General features: G+C 43.3%; 1 protein-coding gene across 6 annotated transcripts in view; it reads left to right on the top strand.

The window, feature by feature from the left end:
• Positions 1-7,762: 7,762 nt before the first annotated feature.
• The window catches only part of DDX50 (DExD-box helicase 50), a 44,956-nt gene continuing 35,255 nt past the window's right edge, over positions 7,763-17,463 (top strand). Inside the window, exons 1-6 of one of the 6 annotated variants that reach the window (XM_063780710.1) lie at positions 7,826-8,022; positions 8,602-8,981; positions 9,101-9,274; positions 12,777-12,888; positions 13,262-13,558; positions 16,866-16,941. In XM_063780710.1, the coding sequence (XP_063636780.1) occupies positions 13,370-13,558; positions 16,866-16,941 (265 nt within the window). In that variant the 5' untranslated portion in view covers positions 7,826-8,022; positions 8,602-8,981; positions 9,101-9,274; positions 12,777-12,888; positions 13,262-13,369. Of the gene's footprint in view, positions 8,023-8,601; positions 8,982-9,100; positions 9,275-12,776; positions 12,889-13,261; positions 13,559-16,865; positions 16,942-17,463 lie in introns of all 6 variants that reach the window. The other 5 variants (XM_063780711.1, XM_009458591.5, XM_009458593.5 and 2 more) reach the window with 5 other exon arrangements.

Consider the following 17,463-nt stretch of genomic DNA (forward strand, 5'->3'; position numbering starts at 1 on the left):
AGATGGAGTCTTGCTCTGTTGCCCAGGCTGGAGTGCAGTCGCACAATCTCGGCTCACTGCAACCTCTGCCTCCCAGGTTCATGCCATTCTCCTGCCCCAGCTTCCCGAGTAGCTGGGATTACAGGCGCCTGCCACCACACCCGGCAAATTTTTTGTGTTTTTAGTAGAGACGGGGTTTCACCGTGTTAGCCAGGATGATCTCGATTTCCTGACCTCGTGATCCACCCGCCTCGGCCTCCCAAAGTGTTGGGATTACAGGCATGAGCCACCGCACCTGACCCAGGCCTTCTTTATAGATGGCAGTGAGAAGTCAGATGGTGGAGATAGAATGTGGAGATAGAAGGGAAACAGAATGGTTACCAAATGGCTTGGGAGTAAAAGGGAGGTTCTGAATGAGAGGTTTAGAGAAAGGTGGAAGGAGTCTGGTAGACATTTAGCAATTCATCTGCATTTTGGTCCATTTCCACTCATGGTAAGACCTAGAATTTTTTCTGTTAAGCTTTTTCAGACCAAGTAGTAGAATGGTCAGTTCTCTTGGGTTTGGGGAATATGGAGCAATCAAGACTGGTTTCAGCATGTCGAGAAGATGATGGTGCTGATTTATGGTTGAGGGAATGTCTTTTCTTTTCTTTTTTTTTTTTTTTTGAGACAGCATCTCGCACTATTGCCAGGGCTGCAGTGCAATGGTGTAATCTCGGTTTACTGCAACCTCTGCCTCCCAGGTTCAAGCGATTCTCCTGCCTCAGCCTCCTGAGTAGCTGGGATTACAGGTGTGCACCACCACACCCGGCTAATTTTTTGTATTTTTAGTAGAGATGGGGTTTCACTATGTTGGCCAGGCTAGTCTCGAACTCCTGACCTCATGATTCGCCTGCCTCGGCTTCCAAAGTGCTGGGATTACAGGTGTGAATGACTGAATAATTGGAGAGTGTCTCTTTCTGACTCTCACCATACTGACACCAATGAAGTCCAGAGAGAAGCCCGGCACTGGAGAACTTTGTGCAGTCCCTGTGGAAGTGCAAATGACATTCACTGCTCTCTTTCGCAGTGGTCAGCTCACTCACTCTTGACTATTGGCTTTCAGTGGACCCCAACTGACTGACATACCATTGCATTCTTAGAAGATTAATTGTTGTCAAAACAACAGTGTAAACCCTGCTGTAAGTGCCAAGAGAGGTGGGGAATCTGGTATAGAAAAGACTTGTAGGGGAAGTAGAGGTGAGAGTATAGTTTTAGGGGGTCTTACAGCATGGAATCAGCACCAGTGAATGGAAGTTAAGAGAAGTATTTTAACAACGAAAAAAAAAATTTTTTTGAGACGGGGTCTTTGTCACTCAGGCTGGAGTACAGTGGCATGATCACAGCACACTGCAGCCTCGACCTGTTAGACTGAAGTGATCCTCCCATTTTAGCCCCCCGAGTAGCTGGGACTACAGGCGTAAGCCACCAGGCTTGTCTAATTTTATTTTTTGTAGAGACAGGATCTCACTATGTTGGCCAGGCTGGTCTTGAACTTCTGTCCTCAAGCAATCCTCCCACCTGGGCCTCCCAAAGTGCTGGAATTACAGGTGTGAGCCACTGTGCCTGGCAGAATTTTATATTAGACAAAGCTATCTGAAGATGAAGTAGGTAGCTTTGGAAAAGAATGAATTTCCCATTGTTTAGGGCATTCAAGCAGAAGCTTGGTGATCCCTTTACTGATATGTTGCAGGGCAATTTCCAGAATTTAGTTTAACTGGCTGGCTGAACTACATGATTTTGAAGAATCCTTCCAACTGTAAGGTTTTTCATTTGTTCTGTTTTTTTAGGAGATGGGGTTTTGCCATGTTGCGCAACTAATGAAGTCCATCTAATTTTGCCACTGGATGCATTATGACACTCTCCCTGTTTTAAAGGAATGTATTAAATGAATCAAGCTCATTATGAAACCAGTAAAATTTTCTCCTATGAAACTCATCATATAACACAGACATTAAAGACGGGAATATGTGCGATTAAATTGTTTGGGAGATTCTACTCTAAAATAGGTGACCTGCATTTTTCTCCCTAGAAATAACTGCTTTTTGTGGCAACTTTAGTTCTTGATTTGTCTTTCCTAATGCAGTCTATTCTCTGATGAGAAATCTGTTTTTTTGAGGCAGCTTAATGATCTGAGGTTAGGAGTCAGACACAAGTTTGAATTCCAATTCCAAATCCTTCGTAGCTGTGTGATGGAGCAAGTCACCAAATTCCTCTGAATTGGTTTTCTCATCTGTCAAAGGGAGATAGTAATGATGTCTCCCTTATGGGATTGTTGTGAGGCTTGGGGATGATCTATCAAAAGTGCCCAATGTAGGCCTGAGCAACCCCACTGTGGGCGCGGCTGTGGAATGGCTTTGGGTCTTGAAAAGAAAAGTGCCCAATGCAGGAGGTACCTAATATTATTATACATATATATGTATGTATGTATTTTAATATATTTTATAGTAACAAAACTTGCTTGATAGGTAAATACGTGGCCCACTATACAGGTCCCCTGTTTTTGTCAGGTTGTCTGGAATTACTCCATTACAGATTTAGTCCTTTGGGAAGGTTATAGGATGTATCTGCCATCAAAATCCAGGTATGCCACGGGGAGGTATTATGCCTTTCACTAACAAGTTTTCAGTTGATAGCTTATTTTATAAGTAGGAATAAAATATGCAAAATATGGGCTTATTGTAGACATTCATACAACATACATCCTCTCTCATCTGAGATTTCAGACTCCTAGGGATCCCTGGCATAGCTAGGTTTTTTGCAAACTATTTTCATTATTTCAAAAATCCTAATAGAAATTGTACTCAATTCCTTTGCCTTACTCTAACTCCTTGCTAGCTAAAAGATCCTTTCTTTGCAAATAGTTGAAATTACACCAGCTCAGTAATGCAACACTATCCCATGCTGGTGTGGCAGTTAAACTGCATTTGTGTCTTATTCATAGATTAGAATAATGACCATGGATCAATCATCCCTAAATACAATTTATCAGACAAAATGTTACAAAATTTCAAATCTTTTTTTTTTTTTTGAGACAGAGTCTCACTGTGTTGCCCAGGCTGGAGTGCAATGGCATGATCTCAGCTCACTGCAACCTCTGGTTCAAGCAATTCTCCTGCCTCAGCCTCCTGAGTAGCTGGGACTACAGGCACATGCCACCATGCCCAGCTAATTTTTGTATTTTTAGTAGAGACAGGGTTTCACCATATTGGCCAGGATGGTCCCGATCTCTTGACCTCATGATCCGCCACCTCGGCCTCCCAAGGTGTTGGGATTACAGGCATAAGCCACCACACCGGGCCTATTTTGTATTTTTAGTAGAGACGGGGTTTCACCATGTTGGCCAGGCTGGTCTGGAACTCCTGCCCCTGTCCTCAGGTGATCTGCCTGCCTCGGCCTCCCAAAGTGCTGGGAATACAGGTGTGAGCCACCATGCTTGGCACAAATCTTTTTTCTTGTTTCCTTTTTTTTTTTTTTTTAGACGGAGTCTCGCTCTTGTCACGCTGGCTGGAGTGCAGTGGTGCAATCTTGGCTCACTGCAACCTCCACCTCCCGGATTCAAGCGATTCTTCTGCCTCAGCCTCCTGAATAGCTGGGATTACAGGTGCCTGCCACTACGCCTGGCTAATTTTTGTACTTTTAGTAGAGACAAAGTTTTGCCATGTTGGCCAGGCTGGTCTCGAACCCCTGACCTCAAGTGATCTGCCCACCTCAGTCTCCCAAAGTGCTGGAATTATAGGCGTGAGCCACCGCGCCCGGCCCCAGATCTTTTTTTATGTAGTGGCGCGCACATAGACACAAACACACCCCAAACCAAAATGTCAAGTCTATGAGGAAGAGCAATGGAAAGAGCCTGAAGGGAAAAGATTGGGAACCATGGCATTTTGAGAACCTATCTACAGCTACTAAGGCTTTTTGGGTGTTGGGAAAACAGGCTATTGCTTAACAAGGGTGGGGAAGAGCGACATGAATGTCATGAAACAAGAATGGGGGCATCAAAGACAAATTCATCATTACTTTGCTGGTGTCTTACAGGACTTTCTTCCCTTTGAAACCTTAGTAACATTTTTTCCCCTTTGGAAAAAATGTCAGAGGTCCTAAGAGCGGGCCTGAAAAAAGAAAGGAGTAGATGTCTGGAAGAAGCAGAAGCCGCTTCCAAACATTACTTGGATAATGGTGCCCTCTTCTGGGGTGACTGATGTGACAATGTGACTCTGAAACCCTGTCTCCTACTACTTGGTTCAAAACATCCAGAAAGTAATTGACTAAAGAAACAATGAGACTAAAGGTTAAGCACTTACAAAATCATTTAAAGGTTTGAATTTAGGAGCTAGATACATGCATAAATATACATATGATAAATGTATTCAAAGATGTCTCTTTTCCTTTTTTTTTTTTTTTTTTTTTTTGAGACAGTCTCACGCTGTCACCCAGGCTGGAGTGCAGTGGCGTGATCTCAGCTCACTGCAAGCTCTGCCTCCCGGGTTCACGCCATTCTCCTGCCTCAGCCTCCTGAGTAGCTGGGACTACAGGCACCCGCCACCACGCCCGGCTAATTTTTTATATTTTTTAGTAGAGATGGGGTTTCACCATGTTAGCCAGGATGGTCTCCATCTGCTGACCTCGTGATCCACCCGCCTCGGCCTCCCGAAGTGCTGGGATTACAGGCATGAGCCACCGCGCCGGCCAAAGATGTCTCTTTTCCAATGCTGTCAAAACCTCAAGCTAATGTAAGCACCTCTGTACCTCATTTCCATAGTGCTGTTATATCAGCGGATCCAATTTCCTGTGCTATCAGCATTACTCTTCTCACTTTTCTAGCAAGATTTTAGAACTGAATTGGTTTACGTTCCATGGCAATGGGAAAAATACCCTCCTCCTTCCCTCCCATTCTCTTTGCCTTTACTTTCTTTCTGCTTTTCCATACTCAACACTTATTTTGTGCCCCCAATATGTCTTAAATCAGTTTTTAACTGCCACTTAAACTATTTCCATGTCACAGCATTTAAAAATGATGGTTCATGACGAAGCTGCTGGGGATAAAACGTTCAATTCCTCTTGTCACATAAGATTGACGTGCAGACGCAAACAGGTTATTTGATGACTTTTACCTTCAACTCTCTAACTACAGAGTAAAACTAACCTAGTCCTGTAGTTCTAAAAAGATTAGAGAGAGGCAAGTTTGGAAATAGTCATCTTCTTTTTATATCTTTTTTTTTTTTCTTTTGAGATGGACTTTCACTCTTGTTGCACAGGCTGGAGTGCAATGGCTTGATCTCGGCTCACCGCAATCTCCTCCTCCCGGGTTCAAGCGATTCTCCTGCCTCAGCCTCCTGAGTAGCTGGGATCACAGGCATGTGCCACCACGCCCCGCTAATTTTCTATTTTTAGTAGAGATGGGTTTCTCCATGTTGGTCAGGCTAGTCTTGAACTCCTGACCTCAGGTGATCCGCCCACCCTGGCTTCCCAAAGTGCTGGCGTGAGCCACCGCTCCCGGCCCTTTTCTTTTTATATCTTAATGGTCAGTTTAAACAAGCTGAGGCAAAGGGCAAGGGAAATCTTTATAGGACCTTGTAACAGGAGTAGCAACTGAAGCACCCAACTCTTAAGTGTTGTAAAGGAAAGTATATCAGTGACTCTGGTAAGATGTTTGGAAAATAAAGATGTTCTAATAAGATTGTATCTTGAATTATTGTGCATTTTAATTATTCATGCACAGTATGCCTCCCCCCAACCCCAAATCTCATCAGACACAATCTCTTGAGATTTACAGACAGAGCAAATATGAAGAAAACAAAGTTCTCCACTCCTGCATCCCGTTCCCACGTTTTCTAGTTGATTGAGGCAAAATGATATCCCCGGAGAACACATGTGTAATGTGGTACATATTTTTTTCAGCTAAGCCACTCCTTGGTCAAATTACTGACACATCGGTTTATACTTGCCCTTTCCATCTGACACAGACAGCAGCCAGAGATTTGGTTCAGTGAATTTAGGGCTTAGAAAGGCAGAGTCTGTAGTGTTGCAAGTCACAGAAGGTCATTCTAAAACACTCGTATACTTGTTAATCACTTGAATAGGGAGATTTGAACAGTCTACTCCTTTCTTTTTTTTCAGGCCCGCTCTTAGGACCTCTGACATACAAATGAATGCCAAAGAGTGCTCAGGAGCTCAACTTTTACTTCAGCTGTTATTAACCTTCAACCACAAGACAATAACATCTGTTCCTTTTATCCCAATTTTACGTGCAGCATTCTTAGCCATATCTACACTGTGTTTTTATGCACATCATCATACCCTGTTGTAGGGCTATAAAGACCCTACTATGGTAGAATTGGGAGTGGACGGAGGGATTAGGACAAAAGGATGTGGAAAACCGCAGATCTAGAGATGCATAGCTATTCTCATAACCTAGGAAGAGAGGTGGATTTCTCCGTCATCAATAGCTGAACACTCCTTGTGTTTCTAAGTATTGAATCCATAAAGTTACATGCAAACATACACCCCTTGCCTTCAGGCCAAGCCGTAGTTATGCAGAAGGCTTGAAGCAATCACAGATTTAACATTTGTGGTTCCAGCTATTCAGGACCAATTCCCAAACTCCACGACATGTAACAATTTGTAATTTTGCTAGGACACAGTTTGATGCTTAGGTTTTAAGGCTGGTGTGCTAGACGTTATCAAGTGGTTTGTGAGAGTAGCCCTGTGTCTCCATTGGGTAGAGCAGCTGGGTCGCAAGGATCATGAAGAGATGAAGAAATGGCTGTGAAAAGCCAACTAGCCTCGGTGATAGTAAGCAAAGGTATAGAAACACTAAGGAAGTTACCCTTTGTATTGTCAAAGGTTTCAGTTTTGTGTAAGGTGGTGATTCACGGGCAGTTAATCTCCATCACTAAAATTAAATCCTTTTTTGTTCACTGCAAATAGATAATCTGTGGAAGACATTTTGGCTTTTCTCGCTAGCAGAAAATGTGAGGCTTCTTCAGGTTTTTCCTGTTCATTGTTTCACGGGAGCATCTTCCCCAAAACACTGCAAAACTCAAAGTTCTCAGGTTGATGTGGCAGAAAGAGCATTGATCTCGGCTTCAGGAGCTAAATTCTCTAGTCATGACTGTGCCACTAACAGACTGTGGGACTTCAGACAAGTACATTCCTTTCTCGGGTTTCTTATGTCAAATGGACAGCGTGAGAAGGATCACAATGAACCAGGGATCAACTTCACGATTAAAACCTAAGACTTAAGAGACGGACATCTGTCCGTTCCTGGCTACACCTCCGGCCCATCTGGCCCACCCCAAACTGCGCGAAGCCCCTCTCCACCGACGCCAGGCCTGTGGCCTCGCGCGAAGCTTTTGGTCGTTAACATCTCCCCCGCAATGGGCGGGATGGAGGGCTTCAGCTTCCGGCTGCAAATGGCGAGGCGGCGCGCGGCGTTGCCCACTGGCCTCGGCACGGGCCTGCCCACGCACCCGCCCAGCGCGCGCCGGACCCTGTCTACCGCCGTTGAAGGGCTTCCCAGCCCTAGCAGTGCATACTGGGAAGCCCCCAAAAGGCTCTGCGAGGCCGAGGAGACCAGCTCGGAGTGGGGGAGGGGAAGATAAACCGAACTATTTATGTTAATCAGTGCATGCTTCCTTTATGGAGATTGGCCAGGGTTTTACTCTAGTAACCAATCACTTCAGAACAAGGGCGGGCCCGTTGATATCTCTCACACTCATTGGTTGAGAGGTTGCGGCGCAATGGAAGGTCTTAAACCGAGAGTATCCGGGATTATTTTTCCCCACCGTGCGGTGCGTGTCCCGGAAGTGACGCATGGCCAAGGCCGGGCGGCCGCCTTGCCCCCGCTTCCTTTCACGCTGTCGCTGCCCGTAGGTGGTTGTGGCCACTGTGCCCGGAGGGAGGCGGCGGTGGCCAGTAATGCCTGGGAAACTCCTCTGGGGGGACATTATGGAGCTGGAAGCACCCTTGGAGGAGTCCGAGAGCCAGAAGAAGGAGAGGCAAAAGGTGCGCTGAGCATGGGCCGCGCCTCCTTTTGGGCTGCGCCGGCTTGGGCGGGGAGGGGAACTGTCTGTCCCTGATGATGGCCTGTCAGAACCGGGCCGGAGCATCCGAGGGCTTCCCTTCGCGCCGCCCTCGGCCCTCTGGGGTCGCTCAGGGACCGTTTCCACCTCCACCCTCCCGACCTGGAGAAAGATGGCCCTGGGCTTTGGGCCTCTCCTCCGCGTGGCCCCTCAGCCCTTCCCGTTGGCGCCTGAATCTCAGATGGGCAGACTCAAGCTCCCATCACCATGGAATCTGTTCTTTCTCTCCTGAAGCAGTGACGCTTGCCATTTCGTTTTCATTGGCCCTCTTAGAAGATGATTAAGAAAAAATGATTGCTTTGAATATGTGTTGCTTCTGTCACCCCGTCCCCTGTGCAAGAATCCTGGGGAAAGCGATCTTAGGTTTACAAACCTCAATAACTAGTCTGTAGAGGCTTAAGGAAAAGTGTCACTGAGACTTGCCAGGATTTGTCAGTGATGGAGATCGTGTGGGTTGCATTATTAATAGCCTTTACTGTCAGTATTTTCATTCAATCCGCAGGTGTTTATTGAACCTAATTTGTACCATACTCTTTGCTGAGTACCAAGGAGGTTAAACTAAATAAGTAAAGAAATGGTCTCTGCTCTCAAGGAGCCTGTAGAGGAGTTGTAGTCTTTCCTCCTCCCAGCCCCCTGCCCTCCAAAAAAAAAAAAAAAAAAAAAAAAAGGAAAAGAAAAAACATCCTGAAACACTCAGAGGATCACAAGGTGCTGAAAAAATGCCCAGGTAAAATTATTACTGGAGACATTTGACCTGGAAAAAAGAAATCAGCTGAAGAGGCTAAGGTGGCAGTATTCGAAGGCTGACATTCGACAAAAGAATGAGACTTATTTTGTATAGCCTTAGAAAGCAGAATCTACCTCTCTGACCTTATCACTAAGGTAAACTTGCCATTCCAGCTAACACTTTTATTGTGCTAAAATACACATAACGTTTATCATTTTAACCATTTTTAAGTATATAGCTCTGTGACATTAAGTATATTTACATCGTTTTGCAGCTGTCACCACCATCCATCTCCAGAACTTTTCATTGTCCCAGACTGAAACTCTGTGCCCATTAAACACTCACTTCTCATTCCTCTCTCCTTCCACTCCCGGCAACTACCATTCTACTTTCGCTCTGTGAATTTGACTACTGAAGTTACCTAGAGTGTAAGCAGAAAACCAAGCAGGTATTTTTAAAAAGGCTTCTTTTGAAATTCTTGTCTTTTGCATCCCAATCCTGTCCAGCTGTCAAGGCCTAGTTTATGTCTTTCCTGACAACCCGAATGTACCGTTATCTAGTTTCAGTGGCTATCTTCATCATTTGATTGACATTTGTTATGCATGTCTATATAAAATTAGTTCATTTTTCCTGTGTGTATCCCACATATTTCCCAAAAGTTCTTGAGGAAAGTGACCAAATCTTTATCCATCCTTATGTTTCACTATGTTGTTGTAAATTGGTGGCTTTCACATTGTAAATTCTCCAGAAATACATATTGACTGCCCTTTAACTATGAAAGATAACCAGAGATTTGGAAACGAATTGGAATACCAACTAAAAGAAATAGAGCATTAGAATACAGGTCTGGTGGCTAGCTGCAGTGGCTCATGCCTGTAATCCTAGCACTTTGGGACGCTGAGATGGGAGGATTGCTTGAGCCCAGAAGTTTAGGTAGAGTTTTGTAGAGACCCTGTCTCTACAAAAAATAAAAAAATTAGCCGGGTGCGGTGGCTCATGCCTGTAATCCCAGCACTTTGGGAGGCTGAGGCAGGCAGATCACCTGAGGTCAGGAGTTCAAGACCAGCCTGGCCAACATGGTTAAATCCCATCTCTGCTAAAAATATAAAAATTGGGCCGGGCATGGTGGCTCACTCCTGTAATACCAGCACTTTGGGAGGCTGAGGCGGGTGGATCGTGAGGTCAGGAGATCGAGACCATCCCGGCCAACATGGTGAAACACCATCTCTACTAAAAATACCAAAAAAGGCCAGGTGCGGTGGCTCACGTCTGTAATGCTGGCATTTTTGGAGGCTGAGGCAGGTGGATCACCTCAGGTCAGGAGTTCGAGACCAGCCTGGCCAACATGGTGAAACTCCGTCTCTACTAAAAATACAAAAATTAGCTGGGCATGGTGGCACATGCCTGTAATCCCAGCTACTCAGGAGGCTGAGGTAAGAGAATCGTATGAACCCGGGAGGCTGAGGTTGCAGTGAGCTGAAATCGCACCACTGCACTGCAGCCTGGGTGACACAGCGAGACTCCATTTAAAAAAAAACCCAAAAAACCCAAAAATTAGCTGGGTGTGGTGGCGCGTGCCTGTAATCCCAGCTACTCGGGAGGCTGAGATACAGGAATTGCTTGAACCTGGGAGGCAGAGGTTGCAGTGAGCCGAGATCGCACCATTGCACTCCAGCCTGGGTGACAGAGCAAGACTCCGTCTCAGAAAAAAAAAAAAAAAAAATTAGCTGGGCGTGGTGGCAGACGCCTGTAATCCCAGCTACTCGGGATGCTAAGGCAGGAGAATTGCTTGAACCCAGGAGGCAGAGGTTGCAGTGAGCCAAGATCACGTCATTGCACTCCAATCTGGGCAACAAGAGCGAAACTCCGTCTCAAAAAAAAAAAAAAATTAGCCAGCCGTTGTAGCTCGTGCCTGTAGACTCAGCTACTCAGGAGACTGAGGTGGGAGGATCACTTGAGCCAGGGAGGTTGAGGCCACAGTGAACCATGGTTGAGCTGCTGCACTCCAGCCTGGGAGACAGAGTAAGACCTGTCTCAAAAAAACAAAACTGAAGTGAATAGTGGTCTGGTATTGAGGTGAGGATAACTTTGGTTCGGACGTGTTGAGATATGGAGCTGGTGCTTAGATTCTTAGAGTTGGAATGTAGGTGAGGAAGGGAGTCTGGAAGTACGTATTGAGCCATGAAAATAGTAATAAAAGTGAACATAGAGAACAGATACTCAAGGAGCATCCACTGGAGAAGGAAGGAGAGGAACCATTGAAGAAGATATGTGGTAGAGGTAAGAAGATAGAGGTAAGAAGGGAATATAAAGTGTAACTGAAACCAAGTAGACGGAGAGTGCCAAGCATTGTGGGTCTAAAGTGGAATTATTTATTTAATCACCTTGAGATGTTACTGGGCTTAGACCGAGAGGTCTCCTTTTGCCTTGCTTCAACTTCTCCCTGTAGTGCAGGGCCCAGAAGCAATTCAAGCCCCAAGGCTGAATCGATAAATAATCTTATTTTTCTGTAGAACCTATTGGTTTGGAAAGACGTGGTCTAGTGTAGTTAACTGCAGATCATATGATGTAATGTGTAACTGCAAAGCATTTTCACACATATTGTTCAATTCTCACAGCAATTCCAATTTTATGGATGAGAAAATTATATGTGAAAGAACTCTAAAAGTTGTGTAAGTTATGGTGAACATTTTGGTGGTAGTAGTTTTTACTATCACTAATTACTGCTATCTATTTTGAATATTTGACCAGGTAATTCATTTTTTTGAGAGTGGCCGAGATTACAGGCGTGTACCACAACATGCAGCTAACTTTTGTATTTTTGTAGAGACGGGGTTTCCCCATGTTGGCCAGGCTGGCCTTGAACTCCTGACCTCAGGTGATCCGCCCAACCTCGCCCCCTCAGAGTGCTGGGATTATAGGCGTGAACCGCCACGGCTAGCCACCAGGCTAAAGTCCTAAATTCCCAAATCATTTATTGTGTTCTGTAAATATCACAACACTGGCCACTAGTTTGAGATTTTAAAATTGAAGTTGAAAAATAGTGTTTTTTTAAAAAATTAACAATTTAAAACGTAAAAAAAAAAAAAAAATTCCAGGATTACTGTCCTTCCGTGGAAGTATAACAATTGGACTTCTATATGAATTATATAGTTTCTTTTTGTTTTCCTTTAGCCTGTGAATTGTCAAAGTGCAGGGAGGAAGCATAATGTGAAAAGAGAATGGGCTTTCAAGTCAGGCAGTGCTAGATTCAATTTCTAGTACTTATAGCTGCAGGAAATCCCACATGTGGATCTTTGGCAAGTTGCTTAACCTCTTACAACTTCTGTTTCCTTGTCTATAAAATGGCAAAGGTGGCTGGGCACAGTGGCTCACGCCTGTAATCCCAGCACTTTGGGAGGCCGAGGCTGGTGGATCACCTGAGGTCAGGAGTTTGAGACCAGTCTGGCCAACAGGGTGAAACCTCGTTTCTACTAAAAATACAAAAATTTATCTGGGCATGGTGGCGTATGCCTGTAGTCCCAGCTACTTGGAAGACTGAGGCAGGAGAATCACTTGAACCCGGGAGGCGGAGGCTGCAGTGAGCCAAGATTGCGCCACTGCACTCCAGCCTGGGTGACAGAGCAAAACTCTATCTCAAAAATAAATAAATAATTAAATAAAATGGCAAAGGTAATACAGGTTCACTATCCCTTATCCAAAATCCTTGGAACTAGTTGTATTTTGGAATTCAGAATTCTGGGGATTTTTAGAAAGGTAGCACCCCGGTAGGGTTTGGGGCCTGAAACCTGTAATCAAACACCTTAATATTAAATATGAGTGGTCATACTAAGCAGGATAAATAAAGACTATAAAGAGCCTCACGTTAGTTCAAGTTAAATTTTGCCATCAAATGAGTTCAGGTAAGGTTTTGCCTCCAAATAAGTTACAAAAAAACTTTCGGTTTTCAGAGCTTTATGGATATCGCAATTTCGGATAAGGGATTATGGACCTGTACTTCCCTTATAGGGTTGTTATGAAGATTTAAACAAGATAAGCTGAAAACACATTACACAGTGCTGGGTAGGTATTCAATAAGTATTAATTTTTTTTTCTCTTGGAAATGTTGGAAGTTTTTGCTTGTTTAGTAATTTATAATTCTGGGGTTGTCTTTCTTTCCCTGAGGAGAAACCGTTTTAATTTTTCTTAAATCTTATGATGGGATTAGAGAGGGGCTAGAGGCTGAGTCTTGAGAATGCTAGGAAGGGGATGAGAAAGATAGCAACAGTTGAGGCTTAGAGCTTGGCATTAGTAAGCAGTCTGGATTTCTACCAGGCAGGTTTTCAAAGTAACTGTAGATTGAGCTGAACTGGTGGGGGAGTCATACTCTAACTTCTCTAGAGTCTTAAAAGAAAACCTCTGACCATCTTGTCATTGCTTCTTTGTTTGTTCACAGAGTGACAGAAGGAAGTCAAGGCACCATTATGACTCGGATGAGAAATCAGAAACAAGAGAAAATGGTATTACAGATGACCTGGATGCTCCCAAGGCCAAAAAATCTAAAATGAAAGAGAAGCTAAATGGAGACACTGAAGAAGGATTTAATAGACTTTCAGATGAATTCTCCAAATCTCATAAGTCAAGAAGAAAAGATCTACCAAATGGAGATATAGATGAATATGAAAAAAAATCAAAGCGAGTATCATCCTTAGATACTTCTACTCATAAATCAAGTGATAATAAACTAGAGGAGGTATGGAAGCTTTTTATTTTGCATTTGACATTATTGTTGAACTATAGGTTGATTTGAATTTTTTTAGGCTAATTAGAATTGATTCTATAATATTTCTTGATTAGTGTCTAGTATTCTTAGTTGCACTAGAGTCTGTACAGGTGAAGCCTGAGCCTTTTTTCCTTTGGCCCTTGTTTATTTCACTGTACGGCCTTTTTCTTGGGGCGAGGTGGGAGCAGTAGTTAAATTTAAACCTTTTCTGTACATTTGGGTTCCTAAAGTTATTCGGAATTGCTTGATGGTTATCTACTTGAATTTCTTTTCTTTTTTCTTTTCTTTTTTTTTTTTTTGAGTCAGAGTCTCTCTCTGTTTCTCAGGCTGGACTGGAATGGCACAATCTCAGCTCATGGCAACCTCTGCCTCCCGGGTTGAAGCGATTCTCCTGAGTCAGCCTCTCGAGTAGCTGGGATTACGGGCACGCACCACCATGCCTGGCTAATTTTTGTATTTTTAGTAGAGATGGTGTTTCTCCATGTTGATCAGGCTGGTCTTGAACTCCTGACCTCAAAGTGATCCACCTGTCTCGGCTTCCCAAATTGCTGGGATTACAGGCATGAGCCACCACACTGGGCTGATAATTAGTAATTCTTTATATTATATAAATATGATAATTGCTGATATTCATATACATTTGAGCTTAATGCATAATCTTTGGGGAAAAATGTTGAATCCTTGTGTTATGGCCTTTTTTTTTTTTTAATTTGTGAATTTGCTGTTTGGCAGGAAGCACATGTGTTTGTTGATCTAAATAAGGTCCTTTAAATCTGTATTTCTAGCAGTGGAATGTATGGCTTGCTTCTCACTTTGGTGGGATTTTGCCTGGTAAAATCTGTATTATAATAGGTTTAACAGTTTATTATTTTGTTTAGATCACATGAGAGTTCAGGAATTCTACTTAAAGGAATTTATCCTAAGGAGATGATGAAGAGATGTGCAGAGCTGTATGAATAAGTACTCTTATCATAGTAATATTGTTGATAATAGGAAAATATTTAAACATTCTAAATGTCTGATAGTAGACATTTGGTTTAAATAAAACATACTATAGCTGTATAATAGAATACAGCTATCCCAAAGGGTATACAATAGAAAAGGTAGTCATTGTATCTTGTTAAAAGAAAAAAATAGGCTGGGCGCAGTGGCTCACGCCTGTAATCCCAGCACTTTGGGAGGCTGAGGCAGGTGGATCACCTGAGATCAGGAGTTCCAAGACCAGCCTGACCGACATGGTGAAACCTGTCTCTACTAAATACAAAAAAATTAGTTGGGTGTGGTGGCGCATGCCTGTAATCCCAGCTACTTGGGAGGTTGAGGCAGGAGAATCGCTTGAACCTGGGAAGTGGAGGTTGCAGTGAGCCGAGATTGCACCATTGCACTCCAGCCTGGTCAACAAGAGCGAAACTCCATCTCAAAAAAAAAAAAAAAAAAAAAGATTATAAAATGGTATATACAGTGTGATTTTATTTCTGTTTTAAAAATTTTATGTGCATAGAGTGAAGACTGGAGGAGTATGTTTCAAATATGGCTTTAGCTGAGTGGATTATAAATAATTTTTAAATTTGTTTCTGTTTCCTCTGTAGTTTTTAAAATTTCCTTTTTTTTTTTTTTTTTTTGAGATGGGGTCTCACTCTGTCACCTAGGATGGAGTGCAGTGGTGCGATCATGGCTCACTGCAGCCTCATCCTCCCTGGGCTCAGGTGATCCTCCCACCTCAGCCTCCTGAGTAGCTGGGACTATAGGCGTGTAGCACCATGCCTGGCTAATTTGTGTATTTTTGGGAGAGATGGTGTTTCATTCACTATGTTGCCCAGACTGGTCTTGAACTCCTGGGCTCAAGTAATCCACCCACCTTGGCCTCCCAAAGTGCTGGGATTACAGACATAAACCACTGGGCTCTGCCAGTTTCAAAAGTTTCTACAATGACAGTGTATTGTTTATTTTTGTTTGTTTGTTTGTTTTTTATAGAGACGAGGTCTCACTGTATTGCTCAGGCTAGTCTTGAAGTCCTGGGCTTAAGTGATCCTACCACCTTGGCCTCCCAAAATGCTGGAATTACAGGCATGAGCCACCATGCCTGGCCGACAGTGTATTATTTTTATAATTTTTTTTTATCATAAAAAGGTAACAGCAGCATTGAGGTTTGTTTAAATGGCATGCCATTTGAATTTGAAATTATTTTTTATCTAATTCCAAGTTTGAAAATTGTTAGTGTGTGTTTCTTTAAACACATGAACAATAAAGCTTACTGGGTAGACATACTGTTTTTGTTCTATGTACACATTAGTATACAAAGTTTTCAATAAATGTTAAATGATAATCTCATGGTAAGTTGTATATATGTTAAAGAAATCTTCAAGCTTACGGTAACTTTCTCTTGTATTAGCAACCTAAATAAAAAAGCTTTCAAACGCTGTAGAATAAATTTTTAACTTATTTTCAGAAAAACTTTACATTCCTCATTATATACTTTCTTTTAGCTTAGTTTATAGGGTTGTGTTAATCTTTATAATTTTGTCTACATCTGTATGATTTAGATGAATAAATAACCTTTTTGGCTGGGCATAATGGCTTATGCTTGTAATCCCAGCAGTTTGGAGGCCAAGGTAGGAGGATCTTTTTTTTTTCTTGTTCTTCTTTTGAGACAGAGTTTCGCTCTTGTTGCCCCGGCTGGAGTGCCATGGTGCAATCTCGGCTCCCTACAACCTCTGCCTCCTGGGTTCAAGCAATTATCCTGCCTCAGCCTCCCGAGTAGCTGGGATTACAGGCATGCGCCACCACGCCTGGCTAATTTTGTATTGTTAGTAGAGACAGGGTTTCTCCATGTTGGTCAGGCTGGTCTTGAACTCCTGACCTCACGTGATCCACCTGCCTTGGCCTCCCAAAGTGCTGGGATTATGGGCATGAGCCACCGCACCTGGCCAAGAGGATCTCTTGAGGCCAGGAGTTTAAGACCTGCCTGGGTAACATGGTGAGACCCTGTCTCTACAAAAAATAAAAAACTAAGCATGGTGGCGTGTGCCTGTGGTCCTAGCTGCTTGGGAGGCTGAGGTCGGTAGGATTTGAGCCCGGAGGTTGAGGCCACAGTGAGCTGTGATGGTGCCACTGCACTCCAACCTGGGCAACAGAGTGGGACCCTGTTTCAAAAAAAAAAAAAAAAAAAAAAGTGTTCCACTAATTTTCCTTGTAAGTTAATCTGTACAAAATTAAAAACAGTAAATGAGGAAGAGTTGAGTATAAATTATTTAGGCCATTGATTTCATTTTTACAGACCTTAACACGTGAACAGAAAGAAGGAGCCTTCTCCAATTTTCCTATTTCTGAAGAGACTATAAAGCTTCTGAAAGGTATGCAGTTTGGTTGTTGTTGTTATTGTTGTTGTTTTGAGACAGAGCCTCGCTCTGTTGCCCAGGCTGGAGTGCAGTGGGGCAGTCTTGGCTCACTGCAACCTCCGCCTCCTGGGTTCAAGCGATTCTCCTACCTCAGCCTGCTGAGTAGTTGGGATTATAGGTGCGTGCCACCATGCCCGGCTAAGTTTCATATTTTTAGTAGAGACGCAGTTTCACTATGTTGGTCAGGCTGGTCTCAAACTCCTGACCTCCTGATCTGTTCCAGTTGGGTTACCAAAGTGCTGGGATTACAGGCGTGAGCCACCACGGCTGGCCCAAAGGTTTGCAGTTTTAATGGATATGCAATTAAAAATCTATCACTAGATTTTGTAAAACTCCTGTGCCTTTTCTGACCAAAAGGAGAACATAAAAAGCATAGAGAAGTAGCTCTTCTTTAATTGCACTTACTTTTACATCATCCTTTTCAATATTCTGCCTTGTTTTTAGCTTTAAGATTTATATGCATTCGTCAAAAGTTTA

Source organism: Pan troglodytes, chromosome 8 (assembly GCF_028858775.2).
Source record: "Pan troglodytes isolate AG18354 chromosome 8, NHGRI_mPanTro3-v2.0_pri, whole genome shotgun sequence".
In the NCBI taxonomy this organism is placed as follows: domain Eukaryota; kingdom Metazoa; phylum Chordata; class Mammalia; order Primates; family Hominidae; genus Pan; species Pan troglodytes.